Here is a 25,510-nt window from a genome sequence, read left to right on the forward strand (position 1 = left end):
TCAAGACATAGAAAGACAGTCAGCATACAGCTTCTGGATTTACTGGATAACCTCCACACATCGTCAGGAAAGCATATGTGGATGTTCTAAAGCTCAGGAGCCAGTGTCACTCACAGCTGGTTATGGCATAGTCCACCACCACCTCTCCTCTGCACACGTTTACTCAAAGACCTACACATTCCCAGTTTCTCTGTTGCCCGTAATGCTCTACCACAGATTTAGAAATGGCGTTGGCTTCTTGAAAAGCAGCAGCTAACAGATGGCAAGCAGGGAGCCATGGGATTATGTCAGAGTCTGATTCTCAGGTGCAAACTTTGGCTACACGTCCAACCAGGAGCTACAGGCGTCATCCCACAAAGCCAAGGCCGGGCCCAGCAGCGGCACACGGAGGCACGGCGAGAACCACGGTGCAGTTCAGAGGCTGCTCGCTCACATCGAAGGGGTGACCTGTCGGGAAGCAAAAGGCTGTTTGTTACGGCGCCTGTGTTTTGTGCCAATTACGAAGCAGTTACAGTGAAAGATGTCGCTTTGATGTAAATCTCTTCAGGTAGTGAATGTTAAACACCGCGCACCGCTGGGTAGGTGTATGATTTTGCAGGATTGGAGCCCGCATCCAGGAGTAATTAGTAAGACTGTGCCAATCTCCAGCCCGTGTACTGGACTGCTGGGCCTGATGCAGAGGCTACACAGTGGGACATCGTAATTAGCAGAGATGCAACACTGTGAATAATTGGAAAGATACAGAAATGCCACAGAAGTTTATAAACGGGAAAAAAATTTCCTTAGATCTAGACAACCTCGTATCACCATGAAACTTAAGGCTCTCCTTTTGAGGGGGTGTGAGGGAGCGCCGCTATTAAACCCGGCAATTTCCTAATTTTCTCTTGGCTGCGACCAGCCTGTGGCTACGGGCAGCCGGGGACGACCACGGGGCAGCACCGAGCCCCCTGCCCCGGGGGAGGGGGGGGAGGGGACGAGCCGGGGGCACCCTTGGGGCACCGGGCGGAGCTGGGCCGGGCCGGGGCCGTCCCTTTCGCGGTTTCGTTTTCGCTTTCGCTTCTGCCTCGCCGGAGCCCAGCGCCAAGGCAAGCCCCGGATCCGCTTCGCTGCCCCCCGGCCGCCCTCCCCGCTCCTCCCAAGGCTGACGCTCCGCGCCCCCCCCCCCCCTTTCCCCAGCCCCGCCGCTGTCCGCTGCCCGCTCCCCCCCGGCCCCGCTTCTCCTCCCCCGGCTCCGCTTCTCCTCCCCCGGCCCCCCCGGTCCCCTCCCTGCCGGTCCTTTCCTTCTCGCCGGCCTTTCCCCCTGTGGAGGGGCCGTCCCGCCGGGTGGCCGCACGGCCATTTCCTGGAGGCGAGCTGGCGATTCCGGGCATGGCCGCTGGTGCTTGCCCCACCTGTGTGGGGCAGCTGCCCTGGGGCGGCTTCTCCTCGGCCTCCTCCGACTGCTCGCTTTTTCCTTTCTTGCCTGTTATAAGCGTGGCTAAAAAATAGCTTATTTGTCGAATGGGGTCTGCTGTTGCTCTCGGGGAGCTTAAAAGCCTGCTGGATGGTGTTGGGGGGTCACGCAGCCAGCCTGGTCCTGCTGCGGGCTGCCCGAGCTAGATACAGAGCTGTATGCTTCTGAGTAAATGCGTTGCAAAAGCAACTTTAATCTGCCTAAACATGGGGATGGGGCAGGAAAAGCTGCTGGATTTTCCTCCTGAAAATCTGAGGCCAGAGCTGGACAAACGGCTCAGCAAATCCCACTGGTAGCAAAGGTGTGGGGTCCCGCTTTTGCTTCACTGCTCTTCTCGTCCCGCGCTGCACTGATGCAGGGTGCAGCACTATCAAAAAATGACTCCTTACAGTTTTCTGCTAGTTCAACAATCTAAGTAAACTTAGCGAGTGGTCAACTCATTTTTTAAATGGAAAAAAAAAAAAAGTCTTTCTTCTGTGTACTGAGTTCTGTGTACTTTTCTTTCTTCTTTTTTTTTCATTAATTTTTTTATTATTATTATTATTTTCATTAAATTTTTTTTTTCATTAAAAAAAAAAAGAAGAAGAAAGAAAAGCCACTAGACCAACTCAGCCATGTGGTACCTACTGTCCCTTTTGAGATGGCTAAAGATGTTCCAAGCTTACAGCAGAGTACCAAAAAATTGGCTGAAATACAGCAATTTGCATAAGAGGCTTGTTTATGTCATGAAAAGTCTTTTAATTTCCAAGAAACACTCATGTTTTTTCCTAACAACTGTACACATGTATTAATTAATCATTAAAAGAATATAAAATTGGTATTAACAGTTGATACAGAGAAATTAAAAATTAAGATTCCATCCATGGAAGATAACACTGAGTTTTCTCTTATGCTCATTTGCTTATGTAAATGAAAACACAGGAGATTTCTGGGTGTTTTTGTACCAGGTGGGACTGCAGTTTTAGTTAATTGTCTTTGCTTTGTTCTAAACACACCTCTTCCCAAATCATGAACATTTTCAGGGAATTAGTCGTAAGATCTTAGATCATAGAATGATCTTAGATCATAGAATGATTTCTATTTCTGTCCTTATCTGCAGTTCTGAGTGCTGTTAGACAACTCACTTGCTGGTAACAACCACAAGACAGTAAGTACAGAGGTGGCTGAGCATGTGCAGGGTCACGTGAATGCGGTGTCAAAAATCTATAGCCACTCTTCCTTGATTAAGTATCATATGAGACCAGCAATCCCACATGTATCTGGTTTAATGTTTCGGTTTGTATAAGAATTTCTGAAATAATAGTGTTCATTGAGGGACACTTACGTTCTTGTACTTCTATTTGTAGATGTCAGGAGCTCACCACGTTGATACTTCTACTGAAGAGAGAAGTGAGGAAGGTCAAGATGATGTAGTTGACGCAAAGCCAGACAGAAGTAGTAGACTCTCAATTTTTTCAAAGTAAGTTGCTACTTTTATTTCTATTACTTTTCTATCAGCTATGATACTACTCTTCTAATGGGATTCTAGTATTCAGTTTGCTGTGCCCACAGTGTCAAAGAGGGTCTGATAGAGAGAAGCTGTATGTTGTGTAAGGTCTAACGTATCTAATCAGTACCCTAAATCTGAACAGCCCTCAAGCTGCTCTGATTTACACAGACCTATAGTATCTCTCATCAGCTTATTTGGTAGTCAAGAGACCACTAAGTTCGTTTAGCATCAATTGTAGCCCCTCGTCTTAAACATTGCCCTTTCGTAGAGCTGGGAATTAAATATGCCATTAATTATCTATTTTACTGCATTCAGCTCAGCTAATCTCCTACATCACTGGAATCCCCTGCTGACTATTTAAGTTAGTTTGAAGCCTGGATGTGCCATCTAGGCTGTAGCACAAAGAAGCCTCACTGAGTCTAGAGATGTAACCCATTACAGAGGAAATTAAAAGCATTTCATTTTAAAGCCTAGTAGTCTCACTGAAGCATAATCTCACTTTCATTAAATGTACAGGCTGCAAGAACTATGTACTGCTGTCTGTACTCCTGAAAACACTATATAAATGTGATTGCAAATGAAAAAGACAAAAATGAACATGTAAAATCTACAAATACTGTTAAGTGTCAGAAAAAGACTACTTCACATTGTGAACTTCTTGTATTTTATTACAGGTGTTTATTACTGAGACTATTGCATTTACAGAGAGGTTTTGATTTTTTTTTTTTATTGGACATGCACATTCAAGTGAAGAGTATAATTCAGAGAAAGTATATGTACCAGTTAATTTTATTTTTGCAGCTTATTATGAGAGGCTAACGGGTATAGCAAATCTGTGAGAGAACTGAAGCTGCCTTAGTCTTAGAAGACTTTTGATGTGCTGTTAAGCAAATCACTCTACTTTTGCTGTCTCTCATTTTCTCATTCCTCAAGTGTTTTATATGATGTATATGCATATTATTAATTTTCACAAACTCACATAATACAAAATAGACAATGTAACGTTTATTTCTAAATCTTGCAAATACTTTTCAAAGGTTTCTTTTAAAATTTATTAAATGTGTCTTTTAATACACGATTGGTCTTCTTTATAAGAGGTGATATGCTAATATTGTTATTAAATTACGCAACTCAAAGTTAATCATTCCTGAAGGAAAGGCAAGAATCAGCATTTCTATCACTTTTCTTTTTTTATAAGAAATTTTTCAAGTAATTTGGCTATTCATCAGTTTGAGGCATTCATCTTTTGGCAACTCCTTGAAGATACAATTTGAAACGTTTTTCTTTAGAAATAAAAAATCACTCAGATAAAATAAATACAGAAAAAATAAATAAATAAGAGGTACTTGAGAAGATTCAACGTAGATTTTGTAGAAAAAAAAATAAAGCCCAAGAAATCTGTCAAAGCTCCTTGAAGAAGCTGATGATAGTTTAAAGAGTGATGAGCTGCTCTTCTACCAAGAAGGTCTTAAAAATCCAAGTACACTGATAAAGTCTTTGTCTTACAGAAACTACAACTCTTTGGCCTGGAGGAAGATAGGAAGATAGGAAAAGAATGTGAGAGCATAAAGAAAGATGGGGTATGATCTAAAATAGTGACTGTGATGTAGGAGAAAGTGAATAGAGAGTGACTGGTCATGGTGCCTCACAAAACAACTAGGGGGCATCCGATGAAAAGTTTATACAGTCAGTTTAAAAGAATCAGATGTATTTTCAACATAGCTCATAGTGCAGTTGTACAATGAAGTTGTAAAATGTCACAGGATATGCAGATGTAAATACTTTACTTGAATTCAGAAGAAAATAGATGAATACATGGAAGAAAAGGCTGGTGGGAATATTGATGTTAAAATATTTGGTACAAGATGTCCCTAAATGAGTTTTCTCTGAGAATATTCCGTACTACATTTTTTTATTTGTTCTCTTAACTCTCATTACTTGTCAGTACCAGATACTAGTTATATGTACTGTTAGGTAGAACCAAATTGGTTCTTGATTGCCAAGACTCCACTTTGGCAACAGAAAGTTAATACCTGAAAAAAAAAGGTGTCTAGAAAGCTTTAGATTGACTGCAATTATATGGTCTGTTGTATTGTTTTAGCAACCAAATTTTTACCAACTGTGCAGTACTTTCAAGGAAATTCAGCATTCTGTTTCAATTATTATTGCTAAATATACATAATCTCAGTAGGAAAACAACTAACTTGGTAGATCTGCATGTTAATTCTAATGTGGAACAGAACAGAACAGTGAGAAATTGTATTCAAAGCCATGCAGAAAGACCAACTTATTCCAGTAGCTTCACAGCTTCAATTCACCTTCCTTTGGCTGTGACTGGAGATTCATGTAGCAAGAGCAGTAAAATAGGTGAAAATCTTCAATACGGCACATTTCTCTCCACGAAGTCTGTGACCCTGGTTTACCAAGGAGGTAACAAAGCTCAGAACAAGGCACAGAGTGGCTTGTGTGTGCCACAATTTAGGGGAATTCTCTACTACATATTTCCTTTTCTGGGAAAAAATGCTATTACTTAGATAATTTGGGTGAAGAAACTGTTTGGGTTTGTTTTAGGAGTGTTGAGTCTTTTTAGCCACTAGATGGCAGACGGGTTTCACTTTTGTTTACTACAAAACACAAGGTAGACAAAAATTACAGACTTGCAGTTGAACAAAAAAGTTGTGTTTCAGAAAGCAGAGACATCAGGGTGCACTCTGGCAAGCCTGAGCCAAACAAAATGTTAGAAGACATTGATAAACAAATATTGAGCTGAGGATTTGAAACACATTTTTAAATTATTTGTTATAATTAAAAACTAATATAACTTTTCCTGTATTTTTTTTTGTCTTCTTTCTTGCATGTGTTCATGTTATGCTTTTTGAGACTTTAAAAATAGTCTCTACTTCTCCAAAGGATGATTTAATATCTTCATTTGGAGTCTTTTATTAGGGAACTCTGTTAGGGAGATTGAGAAACAGAGTAGTAAAACCTAGATTAGCATCCAGGTAACAATTTTTTCAAGAAATAGAGTAGAATTTGTGTTCCATGGTATTATATGGAGCTAGGATTTCTCGTACTCCTAATATATTATTGTATTTTTTAAAGTTACATCTTAAAATGCCCAATATTTAATAGACTAGCACTAGCTCTGTTAATAATCATGACAGTTGGCTTCAGTGAAGAAGCATCATGCAGAAGAGGGTAGTTGTTAGTAGTATCTAGATACCAGGTTTATACTAATTTAATTACATAGAAACCTTTGTCTGCTAGTTACTTTTATCCACTGCAGCTCTGCTGTCTGGAAACAGAAGACATCATTTGAATATATATGTAAAAATTACAAATACTGAGTTACCATTGAAACTCTATGATACTGTAGTATCATTAATGCAAAAAACTTTGAATCATAGAATGGTTTAGGGTTGGAAGCGACCTTAAAGACCATCCAATTCCAACTTCCCTGCCATGGCAGGGACACCTCCCACCAGACCAGGTTACCCAAAGCCCCATCCAACCTGGCCTTGAACACCTCCAGGGATGGGGCATCCACAGCTTCTCTGGGCAGCCTGTGCCAGTGCCTCACCACCCTCTGAGTGAAGAATTTCTTCCTAACATCTAATCTAAACTTACCCTCTTTTAGCTTAAAGCCATCACTCTTTGTCCTATCACTACATTCCCTGTTAAAGAGTCCCTCCCCAATTTTTCTGTAGCTCCTTTTAGGTATTGGAAGGCTAAATACCTCAAATGTATTTTAACAAAATACCCATAAGGAGATTGAGAGTCTTGTAGGGTACATTGACATAGACTCACCAAGAGTACTTCAGCTGTTTAACAGTGTAAAACAACAAAATATTTGTATGTTATTTATTTCTACCAAGTCAGGCTACTGTAAAGTTTGAGACTCTTTATTTTAATTAATTTGAAAGTTTGCAAGAAACATCAGTGCATATCTTACTTCTGTAGTTCAAGAGTTATGATATCCACCAATTAAATATCCAAGGTTCACAGATATATAGGGGTGTTTTTCATTTCATCTGTATGGTGTTTATTTGGGCTACATGGCATCAAAGTGAGGAACCATGGATGTTACTAAAGCTGTTTTAACTTCACGCCCCATATATTAGCATAGTCACATTTCTCAAAATAAATAATCCTATCTTTTGAAGAATACTCATTTTTGAGATTCAGCCACAGCCTTGGAGCTGCAATGAGAATAGAAAATTGTCTTTGTTTTGGCCTTGCTCTTTTATTGCTCTTCTACCTTTTCAGGAGATATTTTCCATTCACTTTTGGTTACCAACAGTTTCTTTTTGTTTGGTTTATAAGATGTTTTGCAGGTAGCACTTGGTGAAGAATAGTTTCACATTGTGTATTTCTTTATTCCTTCTCACATCTGCATGTTTTCCGGAGTTGCCCATTTTGGTTTTTGGGGGGCCAGAACTGGGGAGACACTGGGGAACACTGTGCTTGATCTAATTCATTAATTATTTTATTTACTGAAAAACTGCTGCTGGTATCATTGTATGGTTGTGAAGCAACTGTATTGGCCTCCAGATCAGCTGTTTCTGTGTTGAAATTAATGTGTTCAAATCCAAATGATGCTTTAATGATACCTCGTCTTTTTTTACCATAACTTTCACAGTTTTAAGGTAAAAAATTAAGTTCTGTTACAAGTTTTCCAGCCACAGAATATTACAGACCTTTCAAACCCAAATATTGCTAAGTGCCTCTTTTATCCTTAAATTAGGTGTAATAAAAATAGCAAGTTACCTTAAAAGAAATAAGAGCCAATGAATCATTATTTGAATTTATGCTCTGGGCTGGAATGAAGAGATCTGAACTGAACACTTGGTTCAGCCTCAGGTTTCCTCTATGTCTCCAAGCAAATCACTGTGTGCCTTAGTTTTTCCTGTAAACGGGTGATGATCTTTCCTTTCAGCATCCTGTAAAGGCTGTCATTTTAATTTGTTTGATGTTTGTGGGTTCTGCTTTCACAGGCTAAATACCAGAGTATGTCCCCCAAAGCACTGAACATATAATTTCAGAAGTAATAGCTTTTGGCATCTCTAGCCTGCTAATATTAATTCCTACATAGACAATAAGAGATTCTAACATAGTGCAACAGAGATGTTCCTTTTTCATTGCTCTCCCTTAAGCTGGAGTTGTTTGTTATTTTTTGTTACTGCACTTTTTGTTAGATCTAGAATTCAACTTCTAGAGTACATGGCAGGAACATCTAACAACGAGTTACAATTGTGGACAGTGCTTTCCCTTGGACACTTAATAAACGTGCCATATAGGAAATACCCAAGTGTCTTGAAATAGCATCTATCCTAAAGTATAAGAAGTCATTAATTCATAGTCAGTATTTGCTTCCAGTCTCCTTGGAGACTTTCTCATGTGCAGCACAGCAAATGTGGGGTTATTCTTGAACTATATCTGTAGCAATCACAACAGTGAGCTAAGTAGCCTAATTCCTTTTTATTGTAGTAATTTATTTCCTTCCTTACAATAAACTCTGCTTGTCAGCAGTTAAAATTTGGAGGAAAGCTGTTGTATATTTTCATTTTTAACCTTGTTAAGCAACCAACGACGATCCAAATTTAAAATAAAAACTGTGTAAGAGTAAACGTGGGAAATAGTTCAGTGAATTAGAATACAAAAGAGGTTTTGTAAACTGTGTGTGTTGTTTTGCATTATTTTCTTAGGAGCGTTCACTGTGTAAATATTGTAGTGATGGTGAATCAGCTTCTTAGAGAAGGAAGGAAGATGTGTTAAAAAGCAAAGCTTGCTGTCCCACCTGCATCTCAAGATCTGCTCTGTTTTCCTACACTCTTGCATAGGAGCAGTGATAGAATCAGAGTGATGGGAGCGTGTTTTCCGCTTGTCAGCAAAGGTAGGTCAGGCCTGCATGACCTCAGCTCGCAGGGCGATAGTTCTGAGGGTTTGAATAGCCCCATAGAAAAGTCCAGCGTGACCCACTGCTGACACAGGCGAATCTTTGGGCCTGAGCACAGAACACAACCTGTTTCACTCTCCAATGTAGCCCTGAGCATGGTGGGCTCCTAGCATTAGCAAAGAAGATTAGACTTGCTCTTGAGCACAAGCTGAAGCTATTTTCAGATGCAGTGTGGAGTGCCATTTGATGATGAGCCAAGGTACTGTAGAAAGTTATTTATCTCCTTCTTTCTCCGCCACCTGTTTGGAAATCTCATGGATGTGCACCCTGAAAGAGTTTAGTTGTGGTGCTTATATCAAGCTAATAACAATTTTACTGGTGTTTTCCAATAGGTAATCCTAGCTAGAATGTGTTTTTTTAGAAGTAGTATTTGGGGGCTTTGCTTTATTTTGAGTCATTTTCCAAGCAGCCTCTATAAACTTCTTAGTAGTCCTAGATCCTATGACAGATAAAAGAGACTGTATCTTTTTATTGCATAATTAGGAGTTGCCTATATACTTTATACTACTTGGGATATTATGTGCAAGATTTCAATTTTCAGAACCCCCATGGAAGGTGAATACGCTCTGGTTTTCCAGAAATGAGTAGAAAGCCTTTCAGCAAGCAATATGGTAAAGCAATTTGGTAAAATTTTACCTTTTGAATATTATGTTGCATATAATATTGTGAGACCTGCACAGCAGGTACCATGTAGGAAGTTATTTAGGAAGCTGAAGGTGAATTACAAATTGATGGTTGAGAGTTTAGAATTTGCTCTGTTTTGGTCAACCGTGGGTGTTACACCTCCAAATTTTCGTGTAGGCTGTAAAATGTCCATACAATATTAGGCGCCCAAAGACTTGGATACTGCTACCTGCTGTTTGTTTTTATTTTATCTTATTTTATCCTGTCTTTTTTTAACTGTCGTGAAATGTGGGCAATATAAGACATAAAAGACTGTTGAAACTTTTTTTTTTTTTTACTACGTGGGACTTGCTTAGAACCAGTGTACTCCATCTGCTTCATTTGTATTTAACAAATAAAAATGTAGCCATGGTTTTGATTTTGAGTTATGTTAAAGCCATCACTAACACGAAATTAGGACAGTGAGATACTTGCCTGAGGGTCATGTTTTAGTGATGGGACTTGGTAGGTCAGCTTGATGGGATTCTTTAGGATCCACCTTGGTTGGTCTTTGCCAACCCAGGTGATTCTGTGATTTTATGATAGATTTAGGTACAACAACTAGCACTCCAGAAATAGCTGGATTGTACAAAGTATGTTAAATGTTGTAGTCTGAGGTTTGTTCTTTGAAATAACTCCTTTCATTACACAGTGAGTTCCAGTTGTCCTTAACTAGGTTTCTATGTTTTCCAAGTTTATTAGAAAACTTAGAAAACTTAGTTTCTTAGAAAACTTTCCCTCCTGATTGGAGAGGGGTCTGAAGCTAAAATGGCACTACAAAAGCTACAAGGGTAGTTCAGGTTTTGAAAAAAATGTCATACAATGAGGGATTTAAAATGTATTCTGTTTAGTTTCTCTAAAGTTGAAAGATAATTTGTTTATACTTTATACGTATATGTGGGATATAGTATTAGGAGATAGGAGGCACTTTTTGCAAAAAAGCAATTCAGAAGTAGATCCAACAGAGGGAAAACGTACACAAGATAAATTCAGCCAAGCAGATATTTAATAGTGAGGGCATTTAAACACTGGATTTTTATTTAGGCACAGCAAATCTTTGAAAAAGTTTGGGTATGAATCTGAAAAACATGCTTCAGATAAAACAAGCTGCAGGTTTGTAGAAACTACTGAATGAGGTTGTGTGGTTTGTTTTGCAAGAGATCAAAGAAAAAGCATGCTCATGCTCACACACAAGAGAGTCAGCTACTGCAGTGAGCATGCTGCAGGTCACCGGTGGATTTTGCTCGCCTCTGCGACTGTTGCACTTGCGAAGTTTTGTGGTAGGTAAGGCTGTACCGGGGCTGAAGCTAATACACTTCAGATTGTGGCTTCAAAGGATGTTGAACATGCACACAACCACTGCTGCAGTTGTGCTGAGTAGCTGCAACCCAATAAACCATGGCAGATTGGCCATTAAGGTGCCGGGGGCCTTTAGGGGAATGCCATATTCTGTGCACTGCAACCATTTGTGTATTTTGCAGTTAACGTAAAACTGTTAATGCCTACACATGATTATTTACTATTCAGGGAAGCTAATGAGCAGTAACCAAAGCTAGGGAGTGGTTTCTGGACTAAAATCCCCTGTAGACCTCCACAGTGCAGCAGTTTTTTCCACCAGGCACGTGCCAGTAAGCTACCTCACCTACTCTGGACCTAAAGATTGTGCAAATGTGTGTTTGCTAAGGGCAAAACAGGGGATTTTAAATTCGTTCTCTGGGTTACTGCACATTGATACCATCCTGTACAGAAGCCACGAGATCTGTAATTGCTTCATGAGATTGTAATTGCTTGAAATAGGTTTGTTCAGGCTACATTCGTAATGAAAAAAAATGAAGGCCCAATGATGTGGAATTAGTTCCTCACAGTTATTCAACAGCAGAAGCAAAATTTGAACTTAGTTCTTCATCCTGAGCACAGCTATATGGCTCTCAGTGTAGGTAATGGCATGTATCTTCCCCCTGGAACTGGTCAAGCATTTTGGGTTTGTTTAATACTTTTCATCAAGTTAACTCAGCAAAGCATAGCTAGCATGTTATCTTAATAAATACTTTTATGGCTTGTGTTTTACTGTTGGAGGTGGTACAGAATGCTACAAGAAACTTAGGCAAATGCCAAGATTTCTTTAAAAAATTGAAGCATTTTATTTTGCAGATTTTCTGCAATACCTGTAACAATACTGCTACATGTTTCATAGCAATACCAAAAGTCAGATTTTAATATGAAACTGTTTTACTGGCCTGGAAACCGGTCTTGCCTTGGGCAAAGAAATTGTTAATGAAAGCTCAGGTCTTTCCCAGCCCTACTGATATCTTCACAAGTTCAAGGAAGTAATTGCACTGTTCACTTAACTCCTTTCTTTCAGGACTGATACAAGAATATTTCCCTTTCAAAATGAATCCTGAGATTAGTGTGTTTATAGTTAGAAGAAGGACTCAGGACATGTTTTTTCCCAAGAAACAAGGGACGCTCTTCATCAGCTTCCTCGTATCAGGTCCGTTCAAGGAAAAGCCTTTTCCTCTGGTGATTTTAAATGATCTTTGTTCGGTCAGCTGACAATCCTGTTCCAAAGAAGTCATGAACGTCATTTTAAAAGGCGGCTGAGGACTAAATATTTACTATGGCCCTGATCTTGTGAACAGTTAGAAGCAGACTTTATTTTATGGCCTGTCTGGTCCTCTTACTTTTAGTAGGTCTGTGGGATGTGCTCATTAGGGGGTGTGGTGTTTGAGTAAACACACTTGCCACTTCCTGGCATTCTACCACTTCCTAAAAATGACTTGTGGTTTAGGCACTTCAGCAGAGTGGTATATGAAGAAGAAAGCACTGGCCAAACTTTTTATGTCATTGATAAATACGAACCTTACACTCCAGAGTTATCAAATTGATCTGCTTCACCACCATTTAAAATTTCTTTAGCATAGAAAACAAGGCTATTGTGTTAGAGGGAACAGAAGTATAGGACTGTTTGTTTGTTTGTTTTCTGTTTAAATGCTTCTTTGTATTGTGCTTTTTATGTTTGCTATTGTTTTCTAAATTGACACTGTCAGTTTTCATGCCTTTTGTCCAATCTCCTTGCCACAGAAATATAGATGCAATTACGTGTAGATGATTTTAGGGGAACTTCTATGTTCAGTTTTGTAGGACCCATTTCTCTTCTAAATGAAGAGTTTCTATTTTGTTTAAAAGATTCTGACTTCAATATTAGAAATCTCTTTAACTCTTTTAATATTTCTCTGGAGCATATTTAAAAATGGCTTTCTAAGGATTGCTTGTTTTGTTGGTGCTGGTTCATCAAAGTCAGCAGTCATTTGTTAATAGCTTTCTGTAAGGAAAGTAAGCAATATTTACTTGAACTTCTTCCTATGTTATTAAATATTCCTCCTTTTTCCTCAGGAGATAGTTCAACTATTAAGCCGTTTTTCAGTTTACCAACTGGCACATAATTTGGAAGCTTGGGAAACCTTTAAAGTAATAGATTGTAAAGCATATTATTTTTTTTCTTTCTTGGTTTACAATTATATTTAAGCTCTCTCAGGAGAGTCGTTGGCAAGGCATTACCTGTATGAAAAAGAGAAAAGTGGAAATCTCATCTGCTGCTGGGGTATATTCAGGAGAAAAGGTTTGAGAGCCAATTGTGTGTCACAGACAGATTGCAAACAGAATGGAGATCTCCCAAAAGCCAATCTCTTATGCAGTGGCTCCAATTAGTATTTAAAGTAGATTGTATTTCATATTCCAGCATGCAGCCTTGCTAGTGTGTGACCCAGAATCATATAATCAAATGCAGTGTAAGACTGATGTAGTATTTGGACTAGCTTTTCTGGGTTATGCTTAGTTAATCCCATATAATTTATGCTTGCTGGTTATTAACAGTAAAAGAATATTCATTTTATAAAGGAAGTTTCAAATAGTGACACATTCATCTTGTCCAGAAATGTTGCTGCTTTGCCAACCTGATGCAATATTAATGGGAAAAGGCAACAGGATAATCTATTATTTGCATGCAGCTTTAAATCTGCATGACATTTTACCAAAATGGATCTGACAAAGAACAAAGAGTCTGCCTTAAAGTACTTAAGATCTAAAAAGCTCTAGTCAGGTTTAACAAGTGTCTTGTGCTTGTTATTACCAATAGGTTCCAAGAGAAAAAAAAATCAAAGAGGGAAAAGTGTACAGCATTTAAAGGTGTACTAAATATGGTGAAATTAGACTGGATAAAAATATTGAAACAGGCTAAAAGTATTAAAGCTGGCAGTTTGGTTGTATAGGAATAAGACATATCCATGCATGATCAGAAAGCAACAGACATGAAGAGACCACTAACTGAGAGAAGAGACTGGAGTAGAATCGGGAAACCAAATTTTGAAGCTTGATTTGTCTAATTTATGAATTTTGTTTCCTGGTCACTTCTTCAGAAGAATAACTGAATTGGTCTCCACCGCACTCAGCTTTACTACACAGAATTTGATGATGTCTTGTGAATTCAGACAAAATCGTCCTTGCATTTTCATCATTTCCCGTCTGTCCTTTAACTGCTTACTAAAAAGAAAAATGAAAATCCACTGCGGGAGGTTTTCCCCAGGAGCGCAAACATAGCACTTGTGATAAGTAGTTGCAAACACCCTGTTTTTTGTGCAAACACCATGCATGCAATAGTGGAAGAAGTGGGGGGTTTAAGAGATAAAGCAGCATGGAACCACACAAAGTGCATATAAGGAAAATCAGCAGTATAGGTTACAAAAGTTTCTGTAGAAGTCTTAAAAGTAAAATATTGTCCTTCATGCTTACCCACTCCATTCAGTGGGGAATTTATTGAAATGCAGTATTTTAAGATATCAACAAATATAGAAGTAATGCGAGAGACACCCTAGTGGTTAGTAATAGAACAAATAAAGAGCACTGCAGTTTTAAGATGCCTTCCATCACACAACATTAAGTGCATCAAGGTTCTGTTGGATGTTGACGGATTAACAGAGATTTGTACTGTGGACTTTGTCACTGTACCACTACTGTCATCTTTTTGTCTGGACTCAACAGAAAGGCTGGCAACCTGAAACAACAGTAAATGTATTCTCCAATGGCAAAAGGTATGGGGACTCCAGAAGCAACCCTGAGATGAAGTATTGTGTAAAATAAGCATGCTTTTTTTAGACAAACAATTTTTCTTTTTAATAGAAACCTGTTACCAGTCATTCAAAATTGATATATGGCTGCACATCAGATTAAAGAAACATGCCAGACTAAAAAAAAAAAAAAAAAAGCTATCACAATATTCTGAGACAGTCCTAATCAAATAAAACTTAAATTTACTGAATTTCATAGAACAAAAGACAGAGTTCTCTCTTTTGTGTGTATGTGTACTTTGGATAGAAATACATGGAATCAATTTAACCTTTTCCACTCTCCTATGAATGGAAACTTCCTTAAATTGAATAATATCTTAATTGTTGTTTTGTCTGTTGTTTTTTTTTTTTTTTTTTTTAATCTATTTACATCTTTTAGTATAGCACCAAAAGTCCCTGACTTGCTGTAGAGTAAAAAGGAATACAGCTGTTTTCAAAGCCCAGGTATGCCCTGTAATATTATTGTTGGAATTAATTTTTAATTAACACCATAATTTCCTCTTAGAAAAGAAAAAATGTAAAAACAAACAAATGTGATTCACGTTCTATGAAACAGGGATCCCCTCCCATCCTCTGAGTAGGAAGTGATGATCACAGAATCACAGCATGGTTTGGGTTGGAAGGGGCCGTAAAGATGACCCAGCTCCCACCCCCCTCCCACCAGACCAGGTTACCCAAAGCTCCAACCAGCCTGGCCTTGAGCACTTCCAGGGATGGGACATTTTTTCCTAATTTCTTAGGAATTTCTCCCAAATATCTAATCTAAATCTACCCCCTTTCAGTAGAGGGTACCAACTGAAGAGTACCCAACACACCTTGTCCTATCACTATGCCCCCTCCCCAGCTTTTCTGCTGGCCACATTGTTTTTGGTGCAGCCCAGGGTATGGTTGGCTTTTTGGGCTGCAAGTGCGCATCGCTGGCTCATGTTGAGCTTCTCGTCAACCACCACCCCCAGGTTTTTCTCCTCAGGGCTGTTCTCAATCCATTGCCCACTGCATTCATGCTTGGGATTGCCCTGACCTAGGTGCAGGACCTGCAATTTGTTTTTATTCTTCTAAATAATTTTAGATTCTGCTTTGTCATACCAGCATACTGGTAGCAAAGATAGTGCAGGAGTGACGCTAGTAGAAAAAAAGCCAAAGTAAAGGCAATTGTGACTGCTAAGAGACACTGCTTTCAGTATAACTGACAAGATTTTATTTTTTTATTGAAAATAATCTTTAAGTATATTTAAACATTAACAGTGGTATTTTTATCCTTAAATCCTGATATCTTTACATAGTGACACCATAGTTTACCCAAAGTGTAACAGAAAGGAAAGTTTGTTGTGATAATTAGCATTCCTTTGTACGGTCAAGATCAAAGTTACTACTGGTGCAAATGAATTTATCTCCATTGACTTTGACAGAATTCTGGCCACTAATAGGGATGGGAAGTTTGGCCTTTGCTATTTAAAACTCAAGAAAGAGAATGATAAGTGGTATGGGAAACTTTAATTTTATATTTGAAATGTAAGAAGTTGACAATAATGATTTTTCCACTGTTGACACCAATTGAGTATAGACTTGATGAAGTCCCATTCCCAGACAGACCATTGTCAAGCCTAAGCCCTCGATTTAGAGACACGGTAAGGATGAAAACATGCAAGCTATATGAGGGTGCTATAGTGGAGTTTCGATCTTCCTGAACTCTTGACCAAAAGGAGAGAACATGAAATATGTGAGAGCACTGATTGAAGGACTATTTCTGTCCAAGGGAAAGATCACATTGACCACTAGTGGAGTGAGGAATTAAGGCATGGCTGTAATTAAAGGCTAAAGAAAGAGGAAAGAGTCATAAAATTCAAGCTTCTATTTAGTCTGGGCAAGTTTGAATTCAAAAAAAGGGATGACACTGGATGTCAGAGAAGCAGAAGGAAATAAAGCTGATGGCAGATAGATGAAAATAGTTTATAACAGCACATAATTAACCCGTGGAAATCCTTTCAGAATCTGCTGTGATTAGGATGCCTAGAGAACAAGTCAACATTTTTATTAACATGTATCCAGTTCAACGCTTATAAAATAAAAAAATTCTCTGGAAAGCTTTATCCTTTTAGTCATAAGCCAGCTTCTCACTAACAAGGAATTTCCCTTAAGGGCTAATAAGTACATATTTATTACATTATTAATCATTATTGCAATTATTTACCTTGTTTAAACTGAAGAGTGGGATTTTATACTATCAGCTTAGGTCACTCAGGCAATTCCCATATTGCACTGTTTTGGCACGGCCAAAAATAAAAATAAAAAAAAAGAGTTCTCACTGGACTGCAGAGCAGGGATAAGTATATAGCACAACCTTATTCATTCAGCTTGGACAGATACCAAAAGATTTCTGGAACTGTTTTGTTGTTCTGCCAGTAAAGAAATGATAGGCGGAACCCTGCAAGATACGCCGTGGTTGCTTATTATCTGATTATCCTGTTCAGGATGGAAAGAATGGTTAGAACAAAGCCATACTATCTTTTGTAAAGGAATGGGGAAATTAAATAAAGGGTTCATGTGGACTGCCATGCTGGCAAGGCTCGTCTGTGACATTCTGACATTGAACAGCCCAGAGCTTCTGGCTTGCTTTTGGGAATGCCAGCAGTAGCTGCATCCCATACAGACCCGATGCTTTCTGCATGAATGCGTGCAAACTCCTGAACTCGGAAGTGAAGAAGTTGTTGTTCAGAGCAGAAGTTGTGGGGCTACATTCCGGGGCCAATTCACCCAGCTGCTGTTCTCAGAGAGCTTCTCTGTGGGGTTACGTGACTGCCTGACTTCTGGTCTACAGTTAGATCACTTCCAGCATTTTAGGAGAGCAGTCAGTGCAAGCACAACGCTGCACCACTTCTGTAGATCTGTCATAAGTGTTCATGGGCTACATAAAAAAGGAATTTGTGTACAACACCCTTGTAAACATCCTATTATTTGTAACAGCCACTGCTAGTCATACAGCATTGTCAGGAAGCTGGTGAAGCCAGGGAAATCTGTACTACTTGAATCCAGCGTGGACTGAGGAAATTAGCCTCTTCATTGATCTGGGTGCTTATTTGTTTTGAAACTTTTTTCTCTCTCTCTCTTTTTTTTTTTTTTTCCTAGAGAGTAGTCTAGTGATATGGGATAGGGGGGAATTCTAGGCTAAAATAAGAATGCAAGATCTCTTTGAATCTCAAATGTGATACTAACACCATACAACTGTGAATAATTCTTTAAAATGGTTAAAATCTTTTTTTTTTCTTTGAGGCAAAGCATATTTAATTATTGCTCCCAGGGCCCTCAAGAAGTAGTATGTAGTGAGAATACCAATACTTGTGATTTGCCAGAAAAAAAACACTGTACTTTCAGAGTATCAAATACAGTCCTCAAGTAGGCACAATTCAAAACCTTGTTTCGTAGTCTCTAAAAGAACTCTAAGAGAGGAGATGACATTACGAAGGTTATGTGTAAAAACAATACAGACATAACACTGGCTAGGTGCAGCTATTTGATTTGGTCCTTTATAACAACACTCAAAGATAAGAAGAAACAGTTTTAAAATCGAATTGCAGTAGTATATAAACATGATGAATCATCCAGAGATGGTTTGTTACGGTTTCCAGTTAGGCCCGTCCTTTAGTCATAAAAAAGAGGACACTTGGAGCCAAAACAATTGTTAGATCAGGTAGGTAAGAAAGCACGTTTCCTAAACAACATTTCATCAGTTTGCAGCAATCTCATGTCTACAGGCTGTTATTGAAGCAAATAGCTTGGTAATTCTCTAGAAAGATGTCAGAATGAGGAGCTTAAATTATTGGAAAAATCTCATGTGGTTAAAACAAACTGTAAAGTGCAGTTAATTGTGCTAAGAAAACAGGTTATGTTTTCCTCCGTACTTCAGCAGTAAGTACTATTGGAAGCAGGATGCCGGACTAAATCAGTAAGAGATTTGTTGATACGTTCTTCTGCCCGTTTTTGAGCGTTGTTTCTAACTGTGCCGCTTCAGAGCTTGGTTTTGTTTCTGAGGCATCATCAGACACTTTAAAGGTTCTCACTGGCTTCAGTTCTGCTTGTGGAGATCTCAAAAAAAGGCACCTGGCTGGACCAAAAAGTCCACATCTAAAATCAAATACTGCTGAATCCCTCGTGACTGTACTCCAGTTTGTTCTATAATTCTTCATTTAGAGTAAATTGGTGGGTAAGGTCCGTGCTATCTCTCAACAGCTCTTTGTCATTCAGTCTATGGCTCTCTCACAAAGCAGAAAGGTCAGTGAACAGCTGTATGAATGGAGAATATAGGGGATTTTTTTTTTTTTTAATGTGAGGTTCAGATTCTGATGAGATTACACTTAAAATTTACTTAGATTTTACTTAGGTTCAAACCATTGATTGACAGCCCAAGTTAACACATGACCTGTTCATATCTATAACCTTTCTTGGTAGAAACTATCAATCTTCATAAAATCTGGGGATAGTGATGGAAACTATCAATCTTCATAAAATCTGGGGATGGTGATGATTCAATAAATGAATCCTATCATGCCATGGGGTGTGCTGTGTATCTGCTTGTCATGTGTGGAATAGTTAGCAAGGAAGATCCATTAATTAATGTAGTTCCATTAATTAATTATAGTAAAAGTAAAACAGTACTTATGTCCTGAACCATAGTTTGCAAAAGCCTAACTTGTTTTGTTTTATCTGTGGTATTTGGGTCAGGGTCTGCTTGTACCACAGCTCAGTCAAGTGTGACTTTACCATCATCAAAATCCAATAGTGTACAGTAATCGTTGCATGGAAATGACAAGAGTTAAGCAATGAGTTAATATCTCTACATCTCTGTCTGAAATACGAAGGAAGAAAACAGATACAAGAGAAATAAAAACACGAGTTCAGGCTGCTGCAATAGTCTGAGTCAAGATAAATAGGTACGTTGCATGTGACTGGCCACTAACAGTATTTTCGTTTGGTTCACGTAGAAAAAAGAAGAATGGAGAAGAAGAGCAGCCAAAGTCCTCTCTCAGTAATCAGTACCGAATTGTTACGCCCACATTCCAGTATAATATGGACTACAAGAAAGTTGGCAAATGCATTATTATAAACAACAAAAATTTTGAAGATAAAACAGGTAATGTTCTTTGCGTGCTTGAGAGGGGAGGTTGGACCACATGACCTCCAGAGGTCCTTTCCAACCTAAGCTGTTCTGTGATTCCTTTGATGACATTCATTACAGATTTCAGATTTTTTACTCTTTCATTTATCAATAAACCTATTATTTTCAGAGTATTGAATTTAATTACTATACTTACCTTATTTGAGGAATAGTTGTTTCTACAGTTCTTTTCTGGTTCTTTTCTATCTAATACTTACATTGGAGCACCTCTTTGCAGTTTCTTTGCGGTAGATATTTCAAAAAGCACATCCCCTTGCTCTGCCAACTTCAAACTAAACCTTTGTCCCAGACTTTAAGGGTGTGTTGTTAAAATTTGAACTTTGGCATCTGCAGCCTGTATTATAACTTTCCCATCCCTGAACTACAACTAATAGCTGTAGCCATGCTACAAAAGCTGGTATCTATAGCTATGCTCTGCTCACTCTCCTGTGGTAGATGCATTTAACTTTCCAGACTGTGTACAGTTTTGAAGCAGATGATATTTGTGTTATAGTCAACTTTATAATTGTTGTGTTTTTTTTTTTTCCCTACACACTGGGCAAACACATTAAATGAAGAGCTTATTCCAAAGAATTTACCTCAGTGTCTTTTACGTGGGTATCATAGGGACTCTTTTTCAACAATAATTCCTTGGGGTGCTTTATGCATGTGTTAGTCTGCATAACCAAAAGGAGATAGAATGCTCCACAGAGGTTCCATGTTCCAAGATTCTGGAGGTATGCCAACATTTTTTAGGATAAGATACATGTTAACATTGAATTTTGCATTATTTTACATTAAAAAGAACCTCACAACTGTTCTAAATGCTGAAAATGTTAGAGGATTGTTTTAAAATTGTCACCTTTCAATATGTAAATTATTCTGAATTGTCTAACGTGCAATCAACTGTATTGTTTCTTTTCTGACAGGAATGGGTACACGCAACGGCACTGATAAAGATGCTGGAGATCTAACTAAGAGTTTTAGAAACTTAGGTTTTGAAGTTCACATATACAATGACCGAAGCTGTGATGATATGAAAAAACTACTGAAGCAAGGTAAAAATTTACAATCATAGAATTATTGTGGAAAGGACCTCTGGAGGTCACCCAAGTTATGCACAGCACAGAGCAGGTCAGATTAGAACAGATTGCTTAGGCCCCTCTAAATGAAGTTTTCTGTGTAGGAGGACTGAGTTTCTGAACAGATTAGCTTTAATTCCCCACCTCTTCCAAAGTCAATTCAGAAATACAGTTTTATTGTCATAGTAAATGAAGACTGTTGTCATTTAGTGAAGAGTTTGGCCTGCTTACTCCAGTGGACTAGACCCTGCATTCATTTATTCAAGGTACATTGTTAAAAAGTGGGTTGTGTCATCTTTATCCACTTCTTATGCCTTCCAACAGAGGCCCACTGTACATTTAGTCTCAGGAAGTTTTCATTTAAAGTTTTACTTCCTTTTGGTTAAAAAGTATTTGACTTGTAGCTGCTGAAGAGAATCACAGTGATGCTGCGTGCTTTGCCTGTATCCTTCTAAGCCACGGGGAGGAAGGCCTCATCTATGGCACCGATGGACCTATGGCTATCAAACATCTGACTGCACTCTTCAGAGGAGACAAATGTAAAAGCCTTATAGGGAAACCCAAATTATTTTTCATTCAGGTAATAGCCCTAAGGTAAACATAATACCCTACTGCAGCAGCAGAGAAGACGTGTTTTGTCATGTGTCTGGTCTTGTCATCTTCACTGCTATTTCAGGCGTGCCGAGGCTCTGAATTTGATGAAGGTATACAAACTGACTCTGGACCTGCAAATGACACTCTGGAAACAGATGCCAATCCTAGATACAAAATTCCAGTCGAAGCAGATTTTCTGTTTGCATATTCCACAGTGCCAGGTAAAAAAAAAAAAAAAAAAAAAAGTGTGGGAGGAAAGAAGCCTGACAACTTATCGCTCATATGAATTAATTACGCACTATTTGTAAATTAGATATGCATTTTTACATTTAAATTTCAGTAACTGGGTATGTGTAAGTGAATAAAAAAGAAACAGTTATATTCCGTTAGATTTTTTTTTTAATTCTGTTTTCTGTCTTCAGAAGTTTAATTTTGTTTTTTGTCTTCAGCAACTGTAACATTTTTATTTTCAGAAGTGCAAATAGATGTGCTGTGTATGTTGACTTTCACTAACATTCAGAATTTTAATTTACTATGGTTAACAACCTTTTTTTTTAACAAGAAGCTAGATTTTAAAGGACATACTCCTACTGTAGTGCTGTGGAGCTAAAAGTATAGCATGCATGTCACAGTAGCACTGACTTTGTAGGAGGTACATAATCAAAATAGAGAGTGTGAATCTGATTATGAGGCTATAATCATGCGGAACAGAAATAAGTTATATTAAATATGTTTTTAAAATTGCTTGATAAAGACACGTGATCTGAACTCCTTTATTACAGCACAGACAAAGTTTGTAGGCAGAGAATTAATCTTTGATTCGAATTGCTAATATAGCCAGAAGAAGTTGGAAGTCCTATCTTCAGTTCTCCATAGTGTAGTAGTTACTCTGATAAAACATGTATTTCTACAGAACTTGTGTCTGTGCCCCTAATGCATCCATCACAGCTGCTGCAGTACTAGCCCTAGCATTGTAGATCCTCATTGATAAGCTGGTGTACACTGATGGGCAAAAAGCTAAGACCCAGCGTATGTTGGGCCCATTTATTGTATCTGCACCTTTTATGCTAGCTACCGCTAAGACAGAAGAAAGCCCAGATTTGGCAGGTAAGAAGGCACAGACATTACAGATGGCAAAGGAAGGGGATACTGCCTGTTTTAGTGACTATGTTGAATTTGAGTTGAATGCAGAAAGAGGATAGTTTATGGCATGAAGCTAATACAAAAATAAGGTTCTATGGGAAAATATAGAATGGTACTGTAAATATAGAATGGTATCGTACGGATTGGGGAGCTGATGTTAATTCTCCACATTAATAAAGCAGGATAGGTGATACAACTAGTAAGAATTTAACTTTGTGTGTGCAGTTACTGTAAATACAGAATCTTTCACAGAAACTAGTAAATCTCTGATATTCCGTTCTTCACTGCAAGACAGTAAGACAAAAGGAAAAATAATGTATTTTTTTTATTTGTCTTTCCTGCAAGGTTATTATTCATGGAGGAATCCTGGAAGAGGCTCCTGGTTTGTGCAGTCTCTGTGCTCTGTGCTAAATGAACATGGAAAACAACTTGAGATCATGCAGATCCTCACACGGGTCAACTATGTGGTTGCCACAAATTTTGAATCACAATCTGATGATCCACGCTTCAGTGAGAAGAAGCAGATTCCTTGCGTAGTGTCTATGCTCACTAAGGAACTTTACTTCTGAAAGCAGATTTTAATGCAACCAATGATGTGAGATCAGGATATGTTTTTGGGTGGAGATTGGGTTATAAATTGAAATAACACTATTTTATATAATTCAATTACACTAGATTTATAAATCGCATAAGCTGGAGTATCTGATGGATGGACAATATACAAGATTTTTAAAAAAATAAATGCTCTGGACCAACCCTACAGCTAATACAAATTATTTTGATTTTCCTTAGTGGGGCTGTCTTGATTTATGGATATTGAAGATGTTCTGAGAGTTACCTACCTGATCCATAAAGGTTTATTCCAGAAAACAGATTGTAAAATTTATTTTAAAAAGCATCAATGAGACTCCATCTTTTCTCTCACTACTAGCTCAAAGAACTGTAAATTCCTTGGAAATTTCTGAAGACTGTCATACTGTGGGAATGTCCAGAGATAAAACTAATCTTGTAGCTCTTTAAAAGGGTGGTTCATAGTCTAATTTATTCATTTCCTTTTTTATGAGCATTATTAATGATGATTAATGGTTGCTCTGTGCTTAATATGGAAGTCAATTTACTTAGTTATCGTTCTAGCAAAAGGTGGTTTTATTTGTAGGTGATTCAGTTGAATAGTATGGAAATGTGACAAACATTTTAATTTTATTTTATTCTAAAATTGGGCAAATTGTAATTGGATGATGCCTTATTAAATTGCCACTTTGGAGACTTTTGCTTTGCAAATGACAATTAACTGTTAGAACGGCCTGAAACAGTGGTATTGCAATTTGTTTGCCTGCAGAAATAAAAATATCTGATTGTTGATTCAGAAGTTTTGAATCCACAGAAAGTTAATGTCTAGGCTTTGTTATAAAAAATAAAAAAAGGTTTAATGTTGAAATGATAGAATTATGTGAATGTTTACAAGTGGATGTTTAGATTTTACTTGTGTCTGTGAGGAATTTTGCCAAGACTGGAAATACTTACTTGAATCAGAAACCAGAAGTGCCTTTTTAGTTACTGTATTCTCTTGATCTTGTATTTTGGAGATATGTCAATGATGATCATATTCCTACTTTTTATATTCTGTTTAAATTTGGTAGCTAGTTCAGAAAAGTAAGTTTTATGATTTAGTTAGACTGCTAAATGATAAGTTATTCACCCTTTTCCCAGCAAATGCATTCTATACTTTTTTATTTTATTTTATTTTATAAATCTTCTAAGAAAATAGTTACATGTTACTAGGGCCAAATTACCAAATTATTAAGTTAATTTTCTTACAAGAATTGTGGCATAATGAGGCATATTTTTTCATAAGTCAAATTTACAATTGTTTGAATAAAATGAATTACTGTTTTGTGGAAGTCTTGAGTGTGACATCAATAAAGACCTGTTTTGTTTTTTAATTTCTTATGAATATCTGCCTATTTGTCATTTAATCTGGCAAAGTGAAAACCCACCAAAATACTTCCCAAAAGTTATCTCAGCCACGAATGCAGATGGTTCAGTCAGTGACTGGTGAGGTTCCCTGTGACTGGTAAGGAAACAGAGGAGTTAATATTTATGAGTTTATTCCAAGAGTAGGAAAAGCTTCTTACCTTATTTGACATGATGTCCTAAAGAACAAACAAGTGGACAGAGGGGGTCTTTACTAGACTTCGTGGTACTTTTATTTTAATGGATACTAAATAAGGACCGCTTGGGAATTTCCAACTAATAGCTGAAAAGGTTGCTGTCTGTCTAAGAAAAAAGGCAAAACAGTAGTGTTATTTGAAGCTCTTCAGTTCTCTAATTTGCAAGAGATCTCTCCTGGTAGACCAAAGTTTTCCTGGAAAACGCACAAAGGAGCACAGCAATTCTATGTGCTGACTTACAATGAAAGGAAGAAATTAAGGCTGAATCTTAAACAACCTTCAGGCTTGTCCGGTATGTGAAGTATACAAAGATCAAGCATCAAATATCTGAAGACGCTGCCAGAGAGGAAAGCAACTTGGAAAGACAACACTGAAAGAAAGAGATAAAAATATAGTTCATTGTGCAGGGGCCAGTGTCTCTGCTAGATGGAGCATTGCTTTAGATCACATCCAAAAAGCATTAATATTATGCAGTCTGCAGGAATCCGTTCAGAGTAAGGAAGCCTGACCCTTTGGCTCAAGCAAGGCCAGATAGCTGAGCAGTGACTTATAAGCTGTAGGACATTTTAGCCTATTTCCCATTCAAATTTAAAACTGTTTTCTGTCTAAAAGCACTTCCATTGCCTTTTGCAGGATTAGCCAAATGGTTTACTGCATAAAATCAGTGTCATTAATTACGCTGGA

General features: G+C 38.0%; 1 protein-coding gene across 1 annotated transcript; it reads left to right on the forward strand.

The window, feature by feature from the left end:
• Window positions 1-2,791: 2,791 nt before the first annotated feature.
• Window positions 2,792-24,598, forward strand: CASP7 (caspase 7). Its single transcript, XM_084289878.1, has 6 exons — window positions 2,792-2,912; window positions 19,664-19,812; window positions 20,766-20,894; window positions 21,323-21,498; window positions 21,595-21,733; window positions 23,001-24,598. The coding sequence occupies exons 1-6, from the start codon at window positions 2,800-2,802 to the stop codon at window positions 23,222-23,224; spliced, it is 930 nt and encodes a 309-aa protein (XP_084146004.1). The 5' UTR covers window positions 2,792-2,799; the 3' UTR covers window positions 23,225-24,598.
• Window positions 24,599-25,510: the final 912 nt, after the last annotated feature.

This window comes from Netta rufina (genome assembly GCF_964035555.1).
Source record: "Netta rufina genome assembly, chromosome: 7".
Taxonomy (NCBI): domain Eukaryota; kingdom Metazoa; phylum Chordata; class Aves; order Anseriformes; family Anatidae; genus Netta; species Netta rufina.

Excerpts from the sequence above, each read along its gene's own strand:
- CASP7 (XM_084289878.1), top strand. The coding sequence starts at position 2,800 with ATGTCAGGAGCTCACCACGTTGATACTTCTACTGAAGAGAGAAGTGAG. Across the intron at positions 2,913-19,663 it reads AGACTCTCAATTTTTTCAAA|AAAAAAGAAGAATGGAGAAG; the intron begins GTAAGTTGCTAC and ends TGGTTCACGTAG. Across the intron at positions 21,734-23,000 it reads TGCATATTCCACAGTGCCAG|GTTATTATTCATGGAGGAAT; the intron begins GTAAAAAAAAAA and ends CTTTCCTGCAAG.